Source organism: Scyliorhinus canicula, chromosome 17 (assembly GCF_902713615.1).
Source record: "Scyliorhinus canicula chromosome 17, sScyCan1.1, whole genome shotgun sequence".
NCBI lineage: Eukaryota > Metazoa > Chordata > Chondrichthyes > Carcharhiniformes > Scyliorhinidae > Scyliorhinus > Scyliorhinus canicula.
In genome coordinates, this window is record NC_052162.1 from 24,999,609 (window position 1) to 25,019,100 (window position 19,492).

Genomic DNA, 19,492 nt, shown 5'->3' on the forward strand with positions numbered 1-19,492 from the left:
TCAGCCGGGTCAGAGGGCTCCCTGCCCCCCTCCCCTGCCGATTAGCCATACCCCATCCCTTGCCCACCACCGGCCAGCGTCCCCCGCTCTGCCAGTTTCCCACGGCGGCAACTCCCTTCCTCCAGCACCCCCTGCGCCCTCCAGCTCCTTCCTGAACCATTTCAGCAGCAACCCGGTACCCCCCCCCCCCCCCCCCCCCCCCCCCCCAAGGCTAGGACCCTCCTAGCCGCGCCCCTCCCTCCATAGCACTCCCGTGAGCCAGCTAACTTCTGCTGACCCCGGCGACTCCAGCCCTACCTCCGCCTCCTCCCCACGTGGGACTACACCTCCTCCATCATGCCCGTCAATGGGTCCTCCTCCTCTCCTCCTCCCCCCCCCCCCCCCCCCCGCTCTTGCGCGGGAGAAGAAAACAGCCAGCAACGACCCGCGCTTCTCAGACCCGATCCCACCATCTCCCAGCGCGGGAAACCCGCAGAAAGCCCGCACTTTCGCCCTGCCCGGCCCCGCATCCTCCAGGGCTACTCCCATTGTCAGTCCCCCCCAGCAGCTCCCCGAACTCCCCGTTTACCCCTCTGCCCGAACCCATCCACCCGACCCCTGCAGAAAAACCCATATAGAAAAGACAAAATCAACATCACCCCACCCACCTCAAGGCCAACCCACATCTTACATTAAACCAAGCAAATACAAATACAATATTATACAGCATCCCCATCTTAGGCCCTCAGTTTGAGTCCAATTTCTCGGCCTGCACAAAGGCCCACGCCTCCTCCGGGGACTCAAAATAATGGTGCCGATCCTTATAGGTGACCCACAGACCCGCCGGCTGCAACATGCCGAACTTCACACTCCGTCTATGGAGCATCGCCTTTGTCCGGTTAAACCCGGCCCTCCGCCTCGCCACGGGCAGCACGGTAGCATTGTGGATAGCACAATTGCTTCACAGCTCCAGGGTCCCAGGTTCGATTCCGGCTTGGGTCACTGTCTGTGTGGAGTCTGCACATCCTCCCTGTGTGCGCGTGGGTTTCCTCCGGGTGCTCTGGTTTCCTCCCACAGTCCAAAGATGTGCAGGTTAGGTGGATTGGCCATGATAAATTGCCCTTAGTGTCCAAAATTGCCCTTAGTGTTGGGTGGGGTTACTGGGTTATGGGGATAAGGTGGAGGTGTTGACCTTGGGTAGGGTGCTCTTTCCAAGAGCCGGTGCAGACTCGATGGGCCGAATGGCCTCCTTCTGCACTGTAAATTCTATAATTCTATGATCACCTCTGCACTCCAGTCCTGGAAGATCCGCACCTCCGTGTTCTCCCACTTGCTGCTCCGCTCCTTCTTGGCCCACCGGAGCACACACTCCCGATCCACGAACCGATGAAACCGCACCAACACCGCCCGCGGCGGCTCGTTCGGCTTGGGCCTCCTAGCCAGAATTCTGTGGGTCCCCTCTAACTCCAGGGGCCCCTGGAAGGACCCAGCCCCCATCAGCGAGTTTAACATAACCGCCACATAGGCCGCCAGGTCCGACCCCTCCAGCCCCTCCGTGAGGCCCAGGATCCGCAAATTCTTCCTCCTCGACCGGTTGTCCAGCTCCTCGAACCGCTCCTGCCATCTTTTATGGAGCGCCTCGTGCATCTCCACCTTCCCCGCGACGGCCACGGCCTCATCCTCCCTTTCGGAGGACTGCTGCTGCAGCTCCCGGATCGCAGCCCCCTGGGCTGTCTGGGTCTCCATCAGCTCCCTGGTGGTTACCTTCAACGACTCCAGCAGCTCCAACTTAAGCTCCTGGAAGCAGCGCAGCAGAGTCGCCCGCTGCTCCTGAGCCCACTGCCTCCAGTCCTCCGGGTCTCTGCCAGCCGCCATTTTGTCTTCCTTACCCCGTTTTTCCAGGGATGCTTTCTCCGTTTTTCTCCTTACCCCACTCCTGGTCCGGACCATAGGACCGTAGGGGTCGACTCCTGTCTTCTTTCCACGTCGTGATTTGCCGACACAGCTCCGTTGGGGGTCCTGAAAAGTGCCCCAAAGTCCGTTTTCAGCGGGAGCTGCCGAATGTGCGGCTTAGCTCCGCATTGCCGCCACCGGTAGTCCACTAGATGAGTTTTTAAACGATCAGCAATATCTTCATGAATTAGATTTATTATTAACTGAATATAAATTCTGTCATAATATGTTCTGGGTTTGTCCTGCTTCGATTCATTGATAGTGCTACCATGCCGCCATCACTTCATGTAGATAGAACCCATACAGGTACTTTTCACAAAGAATGGTTTAATACCTTTGACTTCATGTAAAGATTGTAGAAACCACAAAAGGATTATTTTAAGTAATATATCCTTCACACAAAGTTATGATATTGGTCCACATTCTCTACGTTGCAAATAACTAGCGCTAGTTCCTCCATCCGGATATATATATACAGAATAGTAGTCATTTCAGCATTTTCGAACAGGTCTGGTTTGAGTTTTGGGCCTAGAAACGGCAGCTAACTGTTACATTCAACACTCCAAACACTTTCACAGAATGTCTATTGGAAATCCCCGAGTACAGCCATGACAAAAAAAAAACAGCACAGATAATGAATTGTGATTTTAAAAGTTTCACATTAGCAAGTTGGTAATAAAGTCAGGAATCTAAACAGTAATAGATAATCACCACATTGTCTCTTGAAATTTTAGAACTAACCTTGATGCTGCAATAATGGACTTGTAATTGTGGCTTCCCTCGGCATTGGAGTATAAACTCCACTTTACAGCAACCCAGAACTGAATTAAAGTATATTTCAAATGACAGTGCAAACTTTGATATGGATTGCTACCTTCCAAAGAACTGACCGAATCTTGCTCTCCTTCACAATGTAGGTGCAAAAAATTATACTCCATTCACAGCAGCTGGCATGTGACTGGTCACACAGAGAAGAACGAGAGAACTTTGTATAGGAAGTTTTGTACGATATGGCACTCCCTGTACTCCAGTAAATGCCACTTCAACCTTTTACACCCGAATGTCATTTGAAATGAACAGTTTCGAGCATACTTACCATACATATTTACCTTTCAATCCTCTAATTCATGATTGCAATCTCTGTTCGCTACATGCCACCCACCTGACCTTAGTTTTTGTGGCCTTATCCTGATCACCTCCCACTATGCAATGCTGGCCCATTGCCCGGGCCAGATTCCTCATGCAATCTGAAAGTTGAACTGAGCCTTGGTCAGCTCACTCTCAACCTGTGAGCCAAGAGCAAAAGCCTGTGGGGGAAAGCAGAAGAGAACAAAAGACAGGAAAACAAATGCAACAAGAAAATGAGCCAATAGAGAAGTAAATTGGCACATGTAAAGGGGGTGGTAGCATAAGGAAAGAAACACAAACACAGCCAGGTTTAAAAAAAAGTGTATCCTCAAATGAGCAACACTGGAAATGAGGGGAAGAAAATAAGGCGCATTAAGATCTAGCTTACATTTGACATACTTGCTTCAGATCAGTGGATATCTTAAATCTCAGGAGGTTCTTTTTCAAACCATTTCAAGAAGGCTAGAGGCCACATTTCAGGTGGACTTTTTATACACACCTCTCGTAGCTTTGTGTTGGAAAACTATCAACTACAGAAAGCAGAAGAGTAAGCAAACATAAAAACATACATTAGCCAGTCTTCCTTTATCCTACTGCAGTTCATTTCAGAGTAGAAATAAAAACAGAAAATGCTGGAAAAACTCAGGTCTGGCAGCATCTGTAGAGAGAGAAACAAAGTTAAGGGTTTGCATCCGCTTGACTTCTTCAAAGCTTTCGTTTCAGAATAGAAGTTGATTTTCGAAAGCTTCCAGGCAATAGAAAGACTGACTGACCATAACTGTTTTGTAGGCAGCGGAAAACAATCTAATAAACCAAGACTCTATCTAAGATAAAGGCATACAAGCATTGAAATCACTGGTTCCTGGGTAAGACTCACTTGGAAACATACAAATTAGTGCCGCTAGGTTTGGACATCATCTCACAGGCACCAAGTTATCTAATAATGTGCCAAACTCCAATTCCATTCACTACTTCAGCCAAAGCAATTTATTAAGTATAAAGCACTTGGAGATATCTGCTGGGTATGAAAAGGGCTATATAAATGCAAGCCTTTCTTTTCAACATTCAAGCAGGTCAAACCCTCTCTCCAAGCCTATCAAGTACTACTATCTCCACTGCAGTGCTGTTAAATCCCAGCACTGATTCTCTAATTTTGCTTGATTCCAGAACTAGCTCCCAATATCAAATTGCAAGATTAAACTGCAGCACGGAAAGGCACTATGCACAACCCAGTACCGATAAATACAATACAACATCCAGCTAAAAGATCTTTCTGGGTATCCTCAGCTTTAAAAAGTAGCATTTTACACCCAAATACATAAAATTGTTAATGTGAATATACTGTGTTCTATGCAATGAAAATCAAGCTGCACGTATACATATATCCATACACACATTGCACAACAGACTGCTATACACAAAGCAACACACACCGGATTGGCAGAAAAATGACTCAAATCACAAGGGCAAAATAGGGAAATATACCAAACAAAAAATGAGAACCAAACCTTTCAATAAGAAATTAAGGATGGATGAAAACCAAGTAGCAAGCAGCTGGCAACCAGTCAAACAAACAAGAAAGCAAAACAAAACCATTTCAAATATTTTTCTGCAGATGATTTTGACCACCATTTCACTTTTGAAAAAGTAGAAATAATTTGGAATAGGAATTTTGCTCGCAACACAAGTCATCCTACAAAATAGCAAAATGCAAAAGGTTAATGATGAAACTGATTGAAATGTCAGTGTCTGACAGAGTCCAGTGACCTCTGGAAATCCTCACACTACGGGAGTTTCCGTAGCCACCTGCTGAATAAAGGTGCTGAATTATGATGACAGGTTAGAAGTAGAATTCACCCTGCCATATTGACAGCAAAATTGGCCATTCAGAAAGCTTGCTATTTATCACCTTGGCCACTCTGCTCCTGCACTAACCTCCCTGCAAAACCCCCACTCAATACTGAACACAGCCAAGAAATCCCCAAGCCACCCAGATAACTGGAATTTGTTTTACGTGTAAAAACTAGATGAAGAAAAGCTGTGCAAGTTCGAATAAAGAGATTGTTAATTGACCAAATGAAAAATATTGCTTTGTGTCCAGTGACACTATCTACTTACGTCCAGTTTCTGCGGTTACTTTTGTTTAAAACCCCACTAGATTAATGGAATAAGGAGCCCACATAGGGGAAATGCCCAGGAGCGGGGGAAGAAGCTGGAAAGCAGAAATTTGTGACTGAATTGGAGGTTTCTCGGGTCTCATCAGTGGAGGAAATGGTGGAGGCAGCTTCAGTTAATCTGGCCACTCCACTAACAGCCAATAACCTTGGCAGTGGAAAGAGAAGCAATGGTGTGTTGTGTCAGGGGACTTCCACAAGTCGATGCAAGAGGCCCTGGCTCCCATTCGTTTGGCATTGGAGAAGACCAATGAGACGGTGAAAGTGCTTGGTGCTGTGATAAAAGGTGAGGAGGTAACTCTTTCGAGGCATAGCAACCAAATTTACTCTCTGGAAGCAGAGATGTCTTTGATGGCAGGAGTGAATCAAGCACTGAAGACCAAAGTGAATGATTTGGAGACAAATGGATTTGGAGTGAATGTTCCAGGAGGCAAAATAGTAGCGTTGTGGGGTTTCCAGAGGAGATGGAAGGTGCAACTCCCACAGGATACTTTGCGAAAATGTTTGGGAAGATGCTGGGGGAGAGCGGATTCACATCTCCTCCCGAGCTAGATCACTACGACAAAAGCCCCGTTCCAACGAACCACTGCGCGCAGTACTTCAAGTTTCCCAGCTTCAAAGAAAAAGAACGGGTCTTGAAATGGGCAAAAGAGCATCGCAACTATAAATGGGAAGACCATTCCATCAGAATTTTTCAAGATGTTGGAGCTGGTAAAGTGAGCAAAGTCTAATAAGGCTAAAGCCATCTTGTATAGGGTGGAGTTCGATTTGGGGTGGTGTACCTGGCCTGGCTCAGAGTGACTTTTGAGGCACAAGACTATTATTTTTGATACGTCAGAGGAGGCGGATCCTTTTGTACAAAAGGATGGGCTTGGTGAGGGTTGATTGAGGTTTTTGGGACGTGGGAGGGGGTGCGCATGTGGATACGAGGAGTTGTTGGGGTTCCATGTTCATGTTTGCATTTCTTTCTTCTTGTGTGGGTTGAGAGTTTTGAAAGTTGGACTTGGAGGGAGGTTTTGCTTTACTTGCTATAACTTATGAAAGTATATAGCTCCATGTTGGAGTACTATGCTTTAAGGTTTTTTTTTTATACTGTCTTTTTTCTGTTCGCATCGTTCTTCACTCTGGGCGTGAGTCACCCTGCTAGCCGAAGAGTTAGCTCATGGGCGTGGAATGGAGTGACTGCAGCTCATTATATTCGTTTTGTTTTAGATAACGAGCTTCGTGTTTTGTTCTGTTTGGGGTTAGGTTTATTAGAAGTAGGTTTTAGTGTTTTTTGTTCGCCTTACTGTTTTTCATATGTATATTTGGGTGTGGTATGGTTTGGGGGAGATGATGAGGGGGATGGTAACTGAAGTTTATTCTTTGTTTTGTCTTGCCTGTGGGTTTGGCAGCCATCATGGTGGGCCTGGTGGCTGTACTTTCTATGTTACTGTTGGATAACCCATTTGGCGGAAATGGCTGACTGGATCGGGGGGGGGCCAATTCATTTTGTCACCTGGAATGTAAGGGGGTTGACTAACCCCTTGAAAAGGTCACGGGTATTTGCTCACTTTAAAAGTTTGAACGATGTGGTGTTTCTGCTGGGGACTCATTTGCAGTTCAGAGGCCAGTCAAGGATGCAGAAGGGGTGGGTGGGACAAGTTTTAATTTGGGATTTGTTGGGAGGGCACCCCCTCACCTTGTACCCTTACGGTACTTACGGTAATTATCAGTGAGGGGGGGGGGATGATTTCCTACAAAACACACATGTGGAAAGGACTGCGAGGCTGGAGCGGCAGAGGCTGGCGAACTCCATCCCAGAGGTGGACCATCAGTACTCGCTTGATCGAAGCAGGAAAAATCTGCAGCCACAATTTCCACAATTTCAATTACTATCGACAGGCAAGGGAGTGAGCCAGCTGCAATGTTCAATGTTATAAACTCGGGGAGGTCAGTCACCTTTCAGCTCATCAGCTGAGGTGGCAGGCAGCTTCCTCGGAGAAAAGGGATTAGAGTGGCAGTTTGGTTTCTGTCCCACCCAAGGTCAATGTGGCTGGAGGAACATTTTATTGGGATCTTTATAGATCAGAGAGGCAGACAGTTCAGCTAGGACTGAGTTTTGGATGGATTATCCATCCCAGTGGTGGAGAGGGAGAGGTGGAAAGAGTTGGATCCCGTTGGGCCCTGAGGAAATGTATTGGGTTAACGTAGACAGGTAAAGCTCCTGGCCCTGATGGATTCCCAGTTGAGCATCAGGTGATGTTTGCGGGACAATTGATCCCTCTAATCTTAGATATGTCTAATGACTCCTTGTCCTGGGGTTTGTTGCCCATTATACTTGCGCAGGTCTCTATTTCCTTGAACTTTAAGAAGAACAAGGACCCTACAGAACGTGGGTCATTTCGACCTATTTTACTTTTGAATATAGATGCTAAATTACTCGCAAAAGCGCTGGCACTGCAGTTGGAATTCTGCCTTCAAGAGGTGATCTCAAAAAGACCAGAAAGGCTTTGTCAAGGGTCGGCAATTGTCGGCCCCCTCCAGTGCCCAAACCGGTGGTGATCGTTTCCCTGGATGTTTGATAGGGTGGAGTGGGAATGTCTTTGAGATTCTTGGGAGGTTTGGTTTGGGGCAAAAATTTACATCTTGGATTTGTTTACTTCATTGGGCCCCCACTATTAGTGTTTGCACGAATGCCATGAACTTGGGTTATTTCCCGCTGACTAGGAATAAGAGGCACAGAGGTCCATGATCTCCTGTCCTATTTGCTTTAGCAATAGAACTGCTGGCCATAGAGTTGATATCTTCCATTGAGTGGAGGGGATACGTCAGGGAGCACTGATGTCCTTGTACGCAGATGATCTGCTTCTTTATATTATGGACTCAGTATCCACCACGAATGAGATAATGAAACCACTTAGGAATTTTGGCTCATCATCTGGGCACACGTTGAATTTGGATAAGAGCGAATACTTTCCGGTTAATTCCCCCAGGAGGGAAGCCAATTTGGGGGTGTACCTTTTCGTCTTGCCATATCTAGCTTTCGTTATCTGGGTATCCGGGTGGCTCACGATTGAGCCTCGCTTCATGAATTAAAGTATGCTAGTCTGGTTAATGTTGTCAAATCTGACACTTAGAAGGGGGATAACTTCCCCCTGTCCTTGGCGAGCAGGGTTCAGACTATCAAAATGATTGTCCTCCCAGGGTGGCACGGTGGTGCTATGGTTAGCATTGCTGCCTCAGCGCTGAGGGCCTGGGTTCAATCCCGACCCTGGGTCCCTGTCCGTGTGGAGTTTGCACATTCTCCACTTGTCTGCGTGGGTCTCACCCCCACAACCCAAAGATATGAAGGGTAGGTGGATTGGCCGCATTAAATTGCCCCTTAATTGGAAAAGAAATAATTGGGTACTCCAAATTTTTTATTTATTTTTTAAAAAAGTGATTGTCCTCCCGATGTTTTTGTTTCTTTTTCAGTGTCTCCCCACTTTCGTCCCCGAATCCTTCTTAGTCAGAGTTAACAAATTAGTGTCCTCTTTCATTTGGGCGGTTAAGACCACAAGGATCCTTGGGGCATTCCTCCGGAAAGACAGACAGGTCTAGGTTTAACCAATTTGATATTTTATTATTAGGCAACCAATATAATCATTATAATAATCTTTATTGTCACAAGAATGCTGACATTAACCCTGCAATGAAGTTACTGTGAAAAGCCCCGAGTCGCCCGCCACATTCCGGCGCCTGCTCGGCTACGCGGAGGGAGTATTCAGAATGTCCAAATTACGTAATAGCATGTCTTTAGGGGCTTGTGGGAGGAAACCGGAGCACCCGGAGGAAACCCACACAGACACAGGGAGAACGTGCAGACTCCGCACAGTGACCCAAGCTGGGACTCAAACCTGGGATCCTGGCGCAGTGAAGCAACAGTGCTAACAAAGTACTGGGATGGCTTAGTGATCAAAGTTCCATACGGGGCAAATGGGGTGGATTCTTGTGGCCTGGCCTGGATGCATTAAGTAATGGCATCACTGCAGCTCCCTCCTGCAAGATGTTTTAGAATCTGGTGGTGGTTTCCACTCTGAGGACCTGGAAGTAGTTCAGACAGCATTTTAAATTTAGTTCCATGTCTTTGCTGACTCCTATCTGCAATAATCACCTATTTTTGCCAGCGGGTTTAGACTCGACATTTACGTCATGGGGAGAAAAGGGAAGGTTTTCCCGTTTTGAGGAGCTGTTGGAGAAATTTCAACTCCCAGTTCCAATCTGTTTAGATATTCCCAGATTCACGATTTTTTGCACAAGGCTTTTCTCATGGCACCACTATCCTCCTTGTCTTTTTTTTATAAAGTATTTATTCTCCTCCTTTTTCACATTTTCTCCCAAATTTACACCCAACAATAAACATAAACAATAATCAGTAACGAAAGTAATGTCAATCCCAATATCAACAACAATTCCATCCTCCCACCAAACCCCAAACATTAGCCTGCATATTAACATAAACAAATAACAAAAAGGAATAGGAATCACCCATAGTCACCATAAACACATACAGTCCCTCTCCCCCAAACACACTCAGCCTCCCACCCTCCAATGTTTGATGTGATCCAATTCTTGAAAGTGCATAATGAATAACGCCCATGAATTATAGAATCCCTCCATCCTTCCCCTCAGTTCAAATTTGATCTTTTCAAGCATCAAGAATTATTGCATGGCACAGGGTGGCGAGGTTGATCTCCACCCTAACAGGATCCACCTTCGGGCGATCAACGAGGCGAAGGCTACATCTGCCTCCGCGCCCGTTTCCAACCCCGGCTGGTCCGACACCCCGAATATGGCCTCCCGAAGTCCCATGTCCTCCTTGTTGAAGAGAATTTTCTTTTTGGCCGGGCGTGGTGGTTTTTTGGGGGGGGGGGAGAGAAGAGAGAGAAAAGAGAGAGAAAGAGAGAGAGAAAGAGAAAGAGAAAGAGAAAGAGAGAGAGAAAGAGAAAGAGAAAGAGAAAGAGAGAAAGAGGAAAGAGAAAGAGAAAGAGAAAGAAAAAAGAGAAAGAGAAAGAGAGAAGAGAAAGAGAAAAGAGAAAGAGAGAAAGTAGAAAGAGAAGAGAAGAGAAGAGGAGAGGAGAGAGAGAGAAGGAGGAGAGAGAGAGAGAAAAGAAAGAAAGAAAAAAGAAAGAAAGAAAGAAAGAAAGAAAGAAAGAAAGAAGAAAGAGAGAGAGAGAGAGAGAGAGAGAGAGAGAGAGATAGATAGAGATGGAGAGAGTGTTTTGTGTATTTACAGATTCCATCAGCGGAGCCAGCTCCATTGAATGCTGGATGGTGAGCAAGGCTCTTCGCAAGGTCAACTCCATGTCCTCTTGTGCTTGGCTTAGTTGGATCCAATTCAAGGTGGTGCACAGGACTCATCTGACCAAGGTGAGGATGAATGGCTTTCTTTCTGGGGTGGAGGACAGGCGAGAGCTTTGCTCTCGGGGCAGGCGAACCATACTTGTACAATCTGGTCTTGTCCCAAGGTAGTAAGGTTTTGGGTCTCTTTCTTCAACACCATGTCAGAGATTCTGAACGTCAAACTGGAGCCATGTCCGCTGGTGGACATTTTTAGGGTGCCAAACTCACTGGTGCTGCAGGAGGGGGTGAATGTGAATGTTCTCGCCGTTGCCTCGTTAATAGCCCTGAGACAAGTTCTGCTTGGTTGGAGGTCTCCTACTCCGCCTAGTGCTGTGGCCCGGTTGGGTGACCTTATGTCATTCTTACATTTGCAGAAGGTCAAGTGCACCAATAGGGTGTCATAGAAGGGTTCTACCCAAGATGGCAGTCATTTATTTCCCTTTTCAAAGAGTCAGCCAGCCAGTTGTTCAGCGGATTTTGTTTAATGTGTGTGTGGGGAGGGGGGGTAGTTTAGTTGTGTTCTTGATTGTTGATGCTGTTGTTTTTGCATTGTAACTTGAAGCAACTGTTATGAGATTCTGTTTATAATAAAAAAGTTTCCAATAAAAATATAAAATAACATCCATCCAATTTTAGTGTTTGCAATGTAGCTTATGTGGTTAGATGATCTATATTTTCACAGAAGGAACAATATAGATTTGTTTAATTTCATCAGTTCCATATTTATTGTTCTACACTTTAAACCTCATACATTTAACAGATAGCAAAGCTGTTCGGCACAGCTATGGAGTTATACGACTTCTGGCTGTCTATTTAATATTTTAACAGATAACGGTGACATGCCCGTAACCAAACAATATTTGTGACAGAAGTAAAATAGTTCTTTAACTTTCTACGCCCAATTCTGACAGCTACGAGCCGACGTACAAAATAAAATACAGAAACACAAACCGGCAGGCATACAAGTTCAAGTGCCCAATCTTTACTGAAAATACCCTCTCCCTGTCCAACTGCTCTGACACCTGCATTTATTCCCATTGCTGTGTGACGGAAGCAAATAAAACAATTTTATATTTATCTACCTGCTGCGTACAAGAAATACACTACCCTCCAGAACAACAACAAAAAACTCCAGTAGTCATACACACCTTTGTCCACCCAGTACTACTTTCTTTGCAATCTCTAATTCGATGTGAGCAATAGGAGGTCTGCTTAAAAATGGCAGCTTTAGACATTCACAAACAATACTTGAGGTGGTTGGACAAAATTGCACCAGCTCCCCTTCAGAATTGTGAAAATGCAAGCACTGTATAATTCTATTTCCACTAAAATTGTCATAATTGCTGGTTCAGAATGGCTACTATGACTATTTATACAGTACTCAAGATTGGAATCTATTACAGATATACATCTACAATTGAGCTAAGGAACGGAAGCTTGCTATTGTCAATACCCATGAACCATGAGCAAAATCGCTGGACAAAGTCGTTGAGTGATTTTTACCTACAGTAGCAGGCACACCTGCTTGTGCTTAGCCACTCATGTAAAATAACATCCATTAGTTGGGGGAAAATCAACCTCCATTTTGCGTTCCGAGAAAAACAAAACCTAAAATTAAATTTCCTATCTGGGCACCACGGTTCAGCTTAAAGTCCACAGGGATAATGACATATTTTTATACCGTCATCATACTTTCTCTCAGGAAATAAGGATATTCATTTTGTAAGGTTGCCCACCTGGTGTACCAAACAGGTTATTATCCCTCATCAGCCTGTATTCCTCTTCACTCAGGTTATTGACAAAATGATAGAAGGCTTCCTCGCGATCCAGGCGGTCTGACTGGCGCCTGCGCTGATCTTCAGTAGAAGACTGAGTGTCAGCCTGCTCATTTCCTCCATCTTCATTAGCAGCATTTTCCATAATGAGATAAAATAGATTTTACCTAGAGAAAATGGTGTGAAAACAGGGTTGTAATGTATATGTTTTAATTTTATACAAGGTGAAGCTAACGCTATCAACTTCACATTTTCTTTTCAAGACTCTATTTCCCTCAAAACTTTCTAAAACATAGAAATGCTATCTCTCTATATCGAGTACTGACAATGCAGTTATTACTCTAGTCTTGGTTTAGTGCTGGTCGTCTCACCTCGGGTCAGAGGGAGGGGGAAAATTCTGTCAAGAAGGGTTTTAAAAGGATGATGGGGAGGTGAAGAGCTTCAGGGTAGGGTATCCAAAGACTGAGCTTTCGGCATCAGATTGGATGGCGTGGTGAAGGAAGGGTAGGAATATATATTTGAGAATTGTGGTCAGGGCATGGTGCAGAAGCAGCAACCTAGAAGCTGTAAGTTCAAATACTATCATAACATACAAAATAGGAGGACGTCATTTGGCTCCTTGATACTGCTCTGAAATTACTAAGATCATGGGTGCACTCTCCCAGCCCAGCCCAGCCCAGCCCATCCCCACATGCAATTCCTTTAGTGCCCAAACCCCTCTCTATCTCGATCTTGAATATACTCATCAAACTGCGCATCCAAAACCATTTGGGCAGTAAATTCCAAAGACTCACAAAGATTCCACTGAACAGTGAAATTGAATTCCGTTAATTCTGGAGCATTTACACAGGATGGCTAATAACCTAGTTACAGGGGGAAAGCAAATGACTTCCAGATGCTGCCAAATTGTCAAAGATCTAACCTGTTTAATGTTGTTTCGGTTTGAGAAACTGCTACCCAGGCAAGGTCTGGACTTCAAATAACTAGTTAGTCACTCAATTGTACAAGCATAGAAGGGAAATAAGTATGGAATTGGGAGTCATAATGAAGGCGAGGGAATCTCCTTTCAAAGTAAAGGATATTATTTGGAAAATAAAACATCTCATAGCAGACACTTGCAATTTAATTCACCCTTTGCCATGGAGAACTGCTATTTCAAACCTAGGGATTCAGTTTTCACCAACAAGCATTTCAAAGTGAATTTCATAGCTTGGATTCAATTCTAGCATTTGTTAATAACTAAGTGCATAGCTAGCATGAAAATATTCGTATTTTCATTCCCCCTTCACTAAGATTTTGCAAGTATGAAATTGACACTAGTTTGCAAGCCAGTGTTGGTGAGTGCAAATTTAACGTAAAACATCTGCTGTATCAATATTAACAATGTTTCCATATATATTGTATCCAGCATGGAGTACTCCAATTTCAGAGACAAAGTTTTATCTTTACAAGGAGTCCCAATTGGCGGCAGTGGTTAGCACTGCTGCCTCACAGCGCCAGGGACCCGGGTTCAATTACAGCCTTGGGTGACGGTCTGTGTGGAGTTTGCACGTTCACCCAGCATCTGCGTGGATTTGAAATGAAAAATGAAATGAAAATCGCTTATTGTCACAAGTAGGCTTCAAATGAAGTTACCGTGAAAAGCCCCTAGTCGCCACAATCCAGCGCCTGTTCGGGGAGGTTGGTATGGAATTGAACCGTGCTGCTGGCCTGCCTTGGTCTGCTTTCAAAGCCAGTGATTTAGCCCTGTGCTAAACCAGCCCCGTATTTCCTCCGGGTGCACTGGTTTCCTCCCATAGTCCAAAGATGTGCAGGTTAGGTGGATTGGCCATGTTAAGTTGCCCGTTAGTGTTTAGTGTACCAAAATGTTAGGTGGGGTTACTGGGTTATGGTGGGGGCGTGGACCTAGGTAGTGTGCTCTTTCAGAGGGAGGGTGCTCTTTTAGGAGGATCAGCAGAGACTCAAGGGGCCAAATGGCCTCCTTTGTGCACTGTATGGATTCTATGATCTGATAGCAATTCTGAAGCACAAAATTTCCCCCGTCCAGCTATCTGTGGAGTAATCTGAAATTGTGAATTAGTGCCCGTTTATTAGGCAGCTTTGCGTGTGAAATTACACCCAAAACAAATCTGGTTGGGAAATCCAGATAGATGAGAATCACGTCTTGACCTTTCACAATCAGTCTTCTACCCAAAATTGTTCAATTCAGATTGAAATCATACAGAAAACATATTTACTATTTTAACGAATGTAATTCAATTAAACTACTTGAGTCAATCTTTTAAAGCATAAAACTGCTTGAATGAACAGGTCCAGTCTGTAGTTTGCATTACATATTTGTAGGTTTGTGTGTATATGCATCTCTAAAACAGTGATAGAGATTTTTGTTCAAAAGCATCTCACCCATCAAGTACAAAATGCAAGTCCAGACCACTTCAGTCATACTTCACTACTGCAACATTGTGGAATCTCCAGAGTGAATGAAATACTGAACAGGTATCCAACTTAATCAATTTGGACGTTAGGTGCTTTTTGAAGAACAGATCACTCCAAATAGGTTTCCAAGACAATTGTCTACACCTCTCCTTGCTCAATGGTTTTGGTCTTGGCCCCAATCCCTTCATGCTCTTAGTGTTTGTTCCTGACGTCATCACTTTGTTCTCCCAAAATGCCAATACACCCCCTTGATTGCCACAATTAAAAGTTCTAACCTTTCTGCTTTACATGCAAGATATGAACAGTCTTCAACTCCATTTCAATTAATACCTTGAGCACCAAGCAGTTGACAGAGATTGCAGCTTGGATTCCAACTACCATTACTTTAACGCTGGTGGGTCACCACCAACGTAAAGATAACAATTGTAAATTCACACTGGATATGTAGAGACACAATCATTGATTCCAGAGGAATAAGAAAGCTTGCCCTCCACTACATTTCCCTTAGAAACAGGTTAAGAAAAGATGAGCTAAAATGTCTGTACCTTGCTGCCCACCAGTTAAATTTGACCACTGGAACATCTCAGTAATGAAGCCCAGGTGCATTGTCTTACAGCCTCTTGGGCAATTCCAGGGCTTCACCTCTACTATTCTAACTAAATGCCCATTGCAGGCATTAACTACTGACACCAGTCCTAAAAATGGAAGGTGGCAAAATGAAAAAGACAATGCTGGAGTCTTTACATGGACTGCTTCACAACCTTCTCTACCCAATCTTGTTATGCCAGCTAGTGCCCCCTATGTGGCTAAGGTTTAAACCTTATGGAACACAAGAATCAGAGAATAAAGGTACAGTCTTCAGTTAAATCAGGTCAAGGTTCTTCATATATTATTTCTTGAAATAATTGCCTCCAATGAAAAAATAGCACTCTCGGCAGCTCTTATACTTTTGAGGATCTTGGAAAATTTCACATATTTTATATATATAGATGGGCCAGGTTAAGTTCCCTCTTAAAGGGTGCAAAGTTAGTCAAGGACATGAAAACATTGCAAATTATAGGCTGAGTAGGTAGCCTGTATCCACCTTGATTTAGGCTATACAAATGCATAGAGAAACGGATCAACATTTAATTAAGTAGCACATGACAGCTTTACACTGACTTTCATGTCCTCTAAACCTGGGGTTGATTTATGGGAACAACAGGAGCAATCTTTCCTGGTAAGCCATCCAGTGTAAAAGGCCCAAATACCTGTCTAGATATGAGCTTCATTTTGGCTATTAGGTGTCTATCACCACATTCAACACATATGTTCATGTGTTGTACATTCAACGCAACCTTTTTGTAAGCTAATTGTTCTAATCACTCAATACAAAGAACTTCCCGCTATCAGTTCTATATTTGCCTTTTACTAGTTTGAACCCAAATCCCACTCTCCCTGTTTAAACAATTTAATTAACTTTTATTCTGTGTACCATTATCTCCAACGCTATTGATCGGACTACCACTCAAATACTTTGAAAAACCTAGGCTTATACAGAATTTTCTCAAAACTCAAGACTAGAGATTATCCTTGTTCCCCACACCCACACTGAAACATAAGGCAGATGTTCAAATGCCAGGGGCAGTGACCAGAATAGTCAATGCAAATTCCATGAAACAATGCAAGCGCTCTATTGACATTAGCTGACTATAACCACACAATTAAAATCACCATAGACTATCATGTCAAATGACATCTACGTCATTTAGCTGTATGTGAAGGTACAATACATTAATATTGGGGAATGCGGCTGACACTGCTGGGTATACAAAGTAATTCTATGTTCGGTTAACAAGTACATTAGACAAATGGGCATGAGGAAATAAGTTCTCTGCCGATACAGAGATAATTCATGTGTACCTCAAACACCTAATTTGTCAATTGATGACATGTGGTGTTACCCACAAGCAAGGATTGAAATTGCTCATCTCTGCTGCAAAATGCCTAAATGTGCTTATTAGCAATTTTATCTGTTGTTCGAAGGCATAAAACACAAAGTTGGTGCAGCAACAGTTTTATCATTAAAAAAGTGGCCACTGAGTCATGACCTCCTGAGTATCCATACCTCAGCTACAAGGTCACCTGCAAGATAGATATAAAGATGATGGATATTGACAAAACAACTGGAGACAGTTGCTGACGGCTGTGACATCTGGAGACTAAATTGTTTGGAAGGGCATTGGAAGAGGGGGCAGAAACAAAATGCACAGCAGGCCAAGAAGATGACCCAGAGAAAAAAAATCAGAGAATAGTGCCTTCTCTGCCCACTGCCTTCCACTGCAGCAAATGGGGCAGAGTGTCACGCCAGAGCGGGGTTCCTGAGGCAAACCAGGCAATGCTCAACAGTTAAATTCCACAGCACAATCATCGGGTGCCACTACTGCTTGAACTTACGTATTATTTTAATTAAAGTGATACACCATTGCAACATTACTCAACTGAACCACCGAGTCATAAATAATGGAACTTTAAATTACAACAGTTTTTGTTTCTGGTTACTCAACTTTTGCGAGCCTTGTCCACAACAGTTACACAATCCAAGACAATCAACGAAGACTCCACAAGATCACAATGTACTTAGCAAGGATATATGACCATAATATATTCAATTTGTTCTGATCATCTAGCTGAAGAAATAATAGGGCTTCAGTGTATTTCCTTCAAGTACCAGCTTGGTTAAATTGACACCAGGGCCACCTGAGTCAAGAGGTTATGGTGGCAAGGTTTGCACAGACTTGAACAAGTAATGTAGTGTAATAGTCTAGTACATAGGTAGAGTGCTGCAGTCTTTCAGATTCAATTATGATTATGCTTTTTTATGATTGTTAACGATCTATTGCACTAATGGAGTACCAGCAATTAATTCTCAGTCCTAGCAATGAATTATCACTCCATCACCACCAGAACAAATGGACTGATCACTTAGGGTCATTAGATATCATTGATGAGAAACTACAGTAGGAGTGCTTTGAGATATTGGGTGTTATTTCTACTGGAGCAGAGATTTCGTAGATTTTTAAATAATGAATGATTTTGATAAGGTGATGCGGGAGAGATTCTTTCTTATGCTTGGAATCAGTGACAAAGAGCCATCAGTTACCACTTCATAAACCAATTAAAAATCTGAATTCTCGAATCACAGAATGATAGAAGAGGCGGCTCCATCGCTTGTGTTGTTGCCTGGGAGAGCTAACCCACGTGTTCCATTCTCTTGCTCTTTCCCAATAGCCTTGCAAATCTTCTGCTTTCCCATACTTATCCAATTCTCATTTGAATTCATCAAGTGGCTCCAATTCAATCAACCTTTCAATGAAGTACATTTAAGATCACAACTCACTGGGGGGGAAAAAAATTGTTTCATGCCACCTCTATTTATTTTGCCAATCACCTTAAATTACCAGCCCTCCTGCCAAAGGAAAACAGTTTCTCCTTATTTACTCCAATAAAGACCTTTGCCGATCTTGACCCTCATCAAATCTCCCTCATTCTTTGCTCCACGGAGGACCACGCCTGATTCTCCACTTTATTGAAGCTCATCCTCAGTATCATGAGAGTAATCTTTTAAAAACATTTTAGAAAAAGGAACAGACTTTCCATCACACCGCTCCCCCCAAAACACATCCACGCTCAGTCATTCAGTAAGATTGTGACTCATCCGATTGTGGCCTGACTCCCACTTTCCCACCTTATAAATCAAAACTCCGTTCAACTCAGCCTTGAATATATTCAATGAAATGAAATGAAAATTGCTTGTCACAAGTAGGCTTCAAATGAAGTTCCTGTGAAAAGCCCCTAGTCGCCACATTCCGGCGCCTGGTCAGGGAGGCTGGTATAGGAACTGAACCGTGCTGCCTACCTGCCTTGGTCTGCTTTAAAAACCAGCTCTTTAGCCCTGTACTAAACCAGCCCCGACAGCCTCTCTGGGGCTACTCTCTGGCAGAATTCCAAAGATTAATGACACTTTGAGAGAAGCACTTCTTCCTCATCTCTATCTTAAATGGGAGACCCCTTAATACTGTCATGCGAGTGTCCCTTTCAAGAAAGGTTTTTGGCTTATCACATGGCTTCAGTGATGTCATTGTGTGGGTGGAGCTGGGCTGTGGGAGTTTTTTGTTTTGGTTTCGCTTTCATATTTGGCTGCTGTGGACTCAGACAGATGTTTTTTTGGCCTGCCTCTCTATCTTCATTTCAAAAGCTGTTCCAGACTACTTGATAACTTAAGAGGTAATTGCTTTCTGGAAAGAATTCAAACCTGCTGTTTGAAAAGGGAAAGAGTATCAATAACAGTCTTATACCAGTAAGTATGCAGTGTGCTGGGCCACACCTTTGAAAAGGGGTTTCTGGTTTTACTTGGATTTTGTTGTTGAATTGGAACAGTTAAAGGGGAAATCATTCAGGGTTATACATAGATTACTGTAGCTGTGCGGGACCTTTATGTTTGTAGTTGCTAAAATTCTTAGTGTGTGCTTATACAAATGTTAATTAAATTTGTAGAATAAAGCTTGTTTTTTTAATTTAAAACTTCTAAGAAGTCCGTTGAATAACACCTGAAAGGCAAGCTCTTGTGCTCATCTTAGCCAAATTCAACATAAAGGTTGTAGGTCAGGTGGACACAATAACATACGACTCTTTAACAGGAGT

The 19,492-nt window shown here is 43.8% G+C and overlaps 1 protein-coding gene across 2 annotated transcripts in view; it reads right to left on the reverse strand.

The window, feature by feature from the left end:
* rlim (ring finger protein, LIM domain interacting) overlaps positions 1 to 19,492 on the reverse strand; it is a 67,570-nt gene that overhangs the window by 18,247 nt on the left and 29,831 nt on the right. For both annotated transcript variants that reach the window (XM_038774540.1, XM_038774541.1), the window contains one exon: positions 12,335 to 12,540. In XM_038774540.1, the coding sequence (XP_038630468.1) occupies positions 12,335 to 12,518 (184 nt within the window). In that variant the 5' untranslated portion in view covers positions 12,519 to 12,540. The remainder of the gene's footprint in view (positions 1 to 12,334; positions 12,541 to 19,492) is intronic.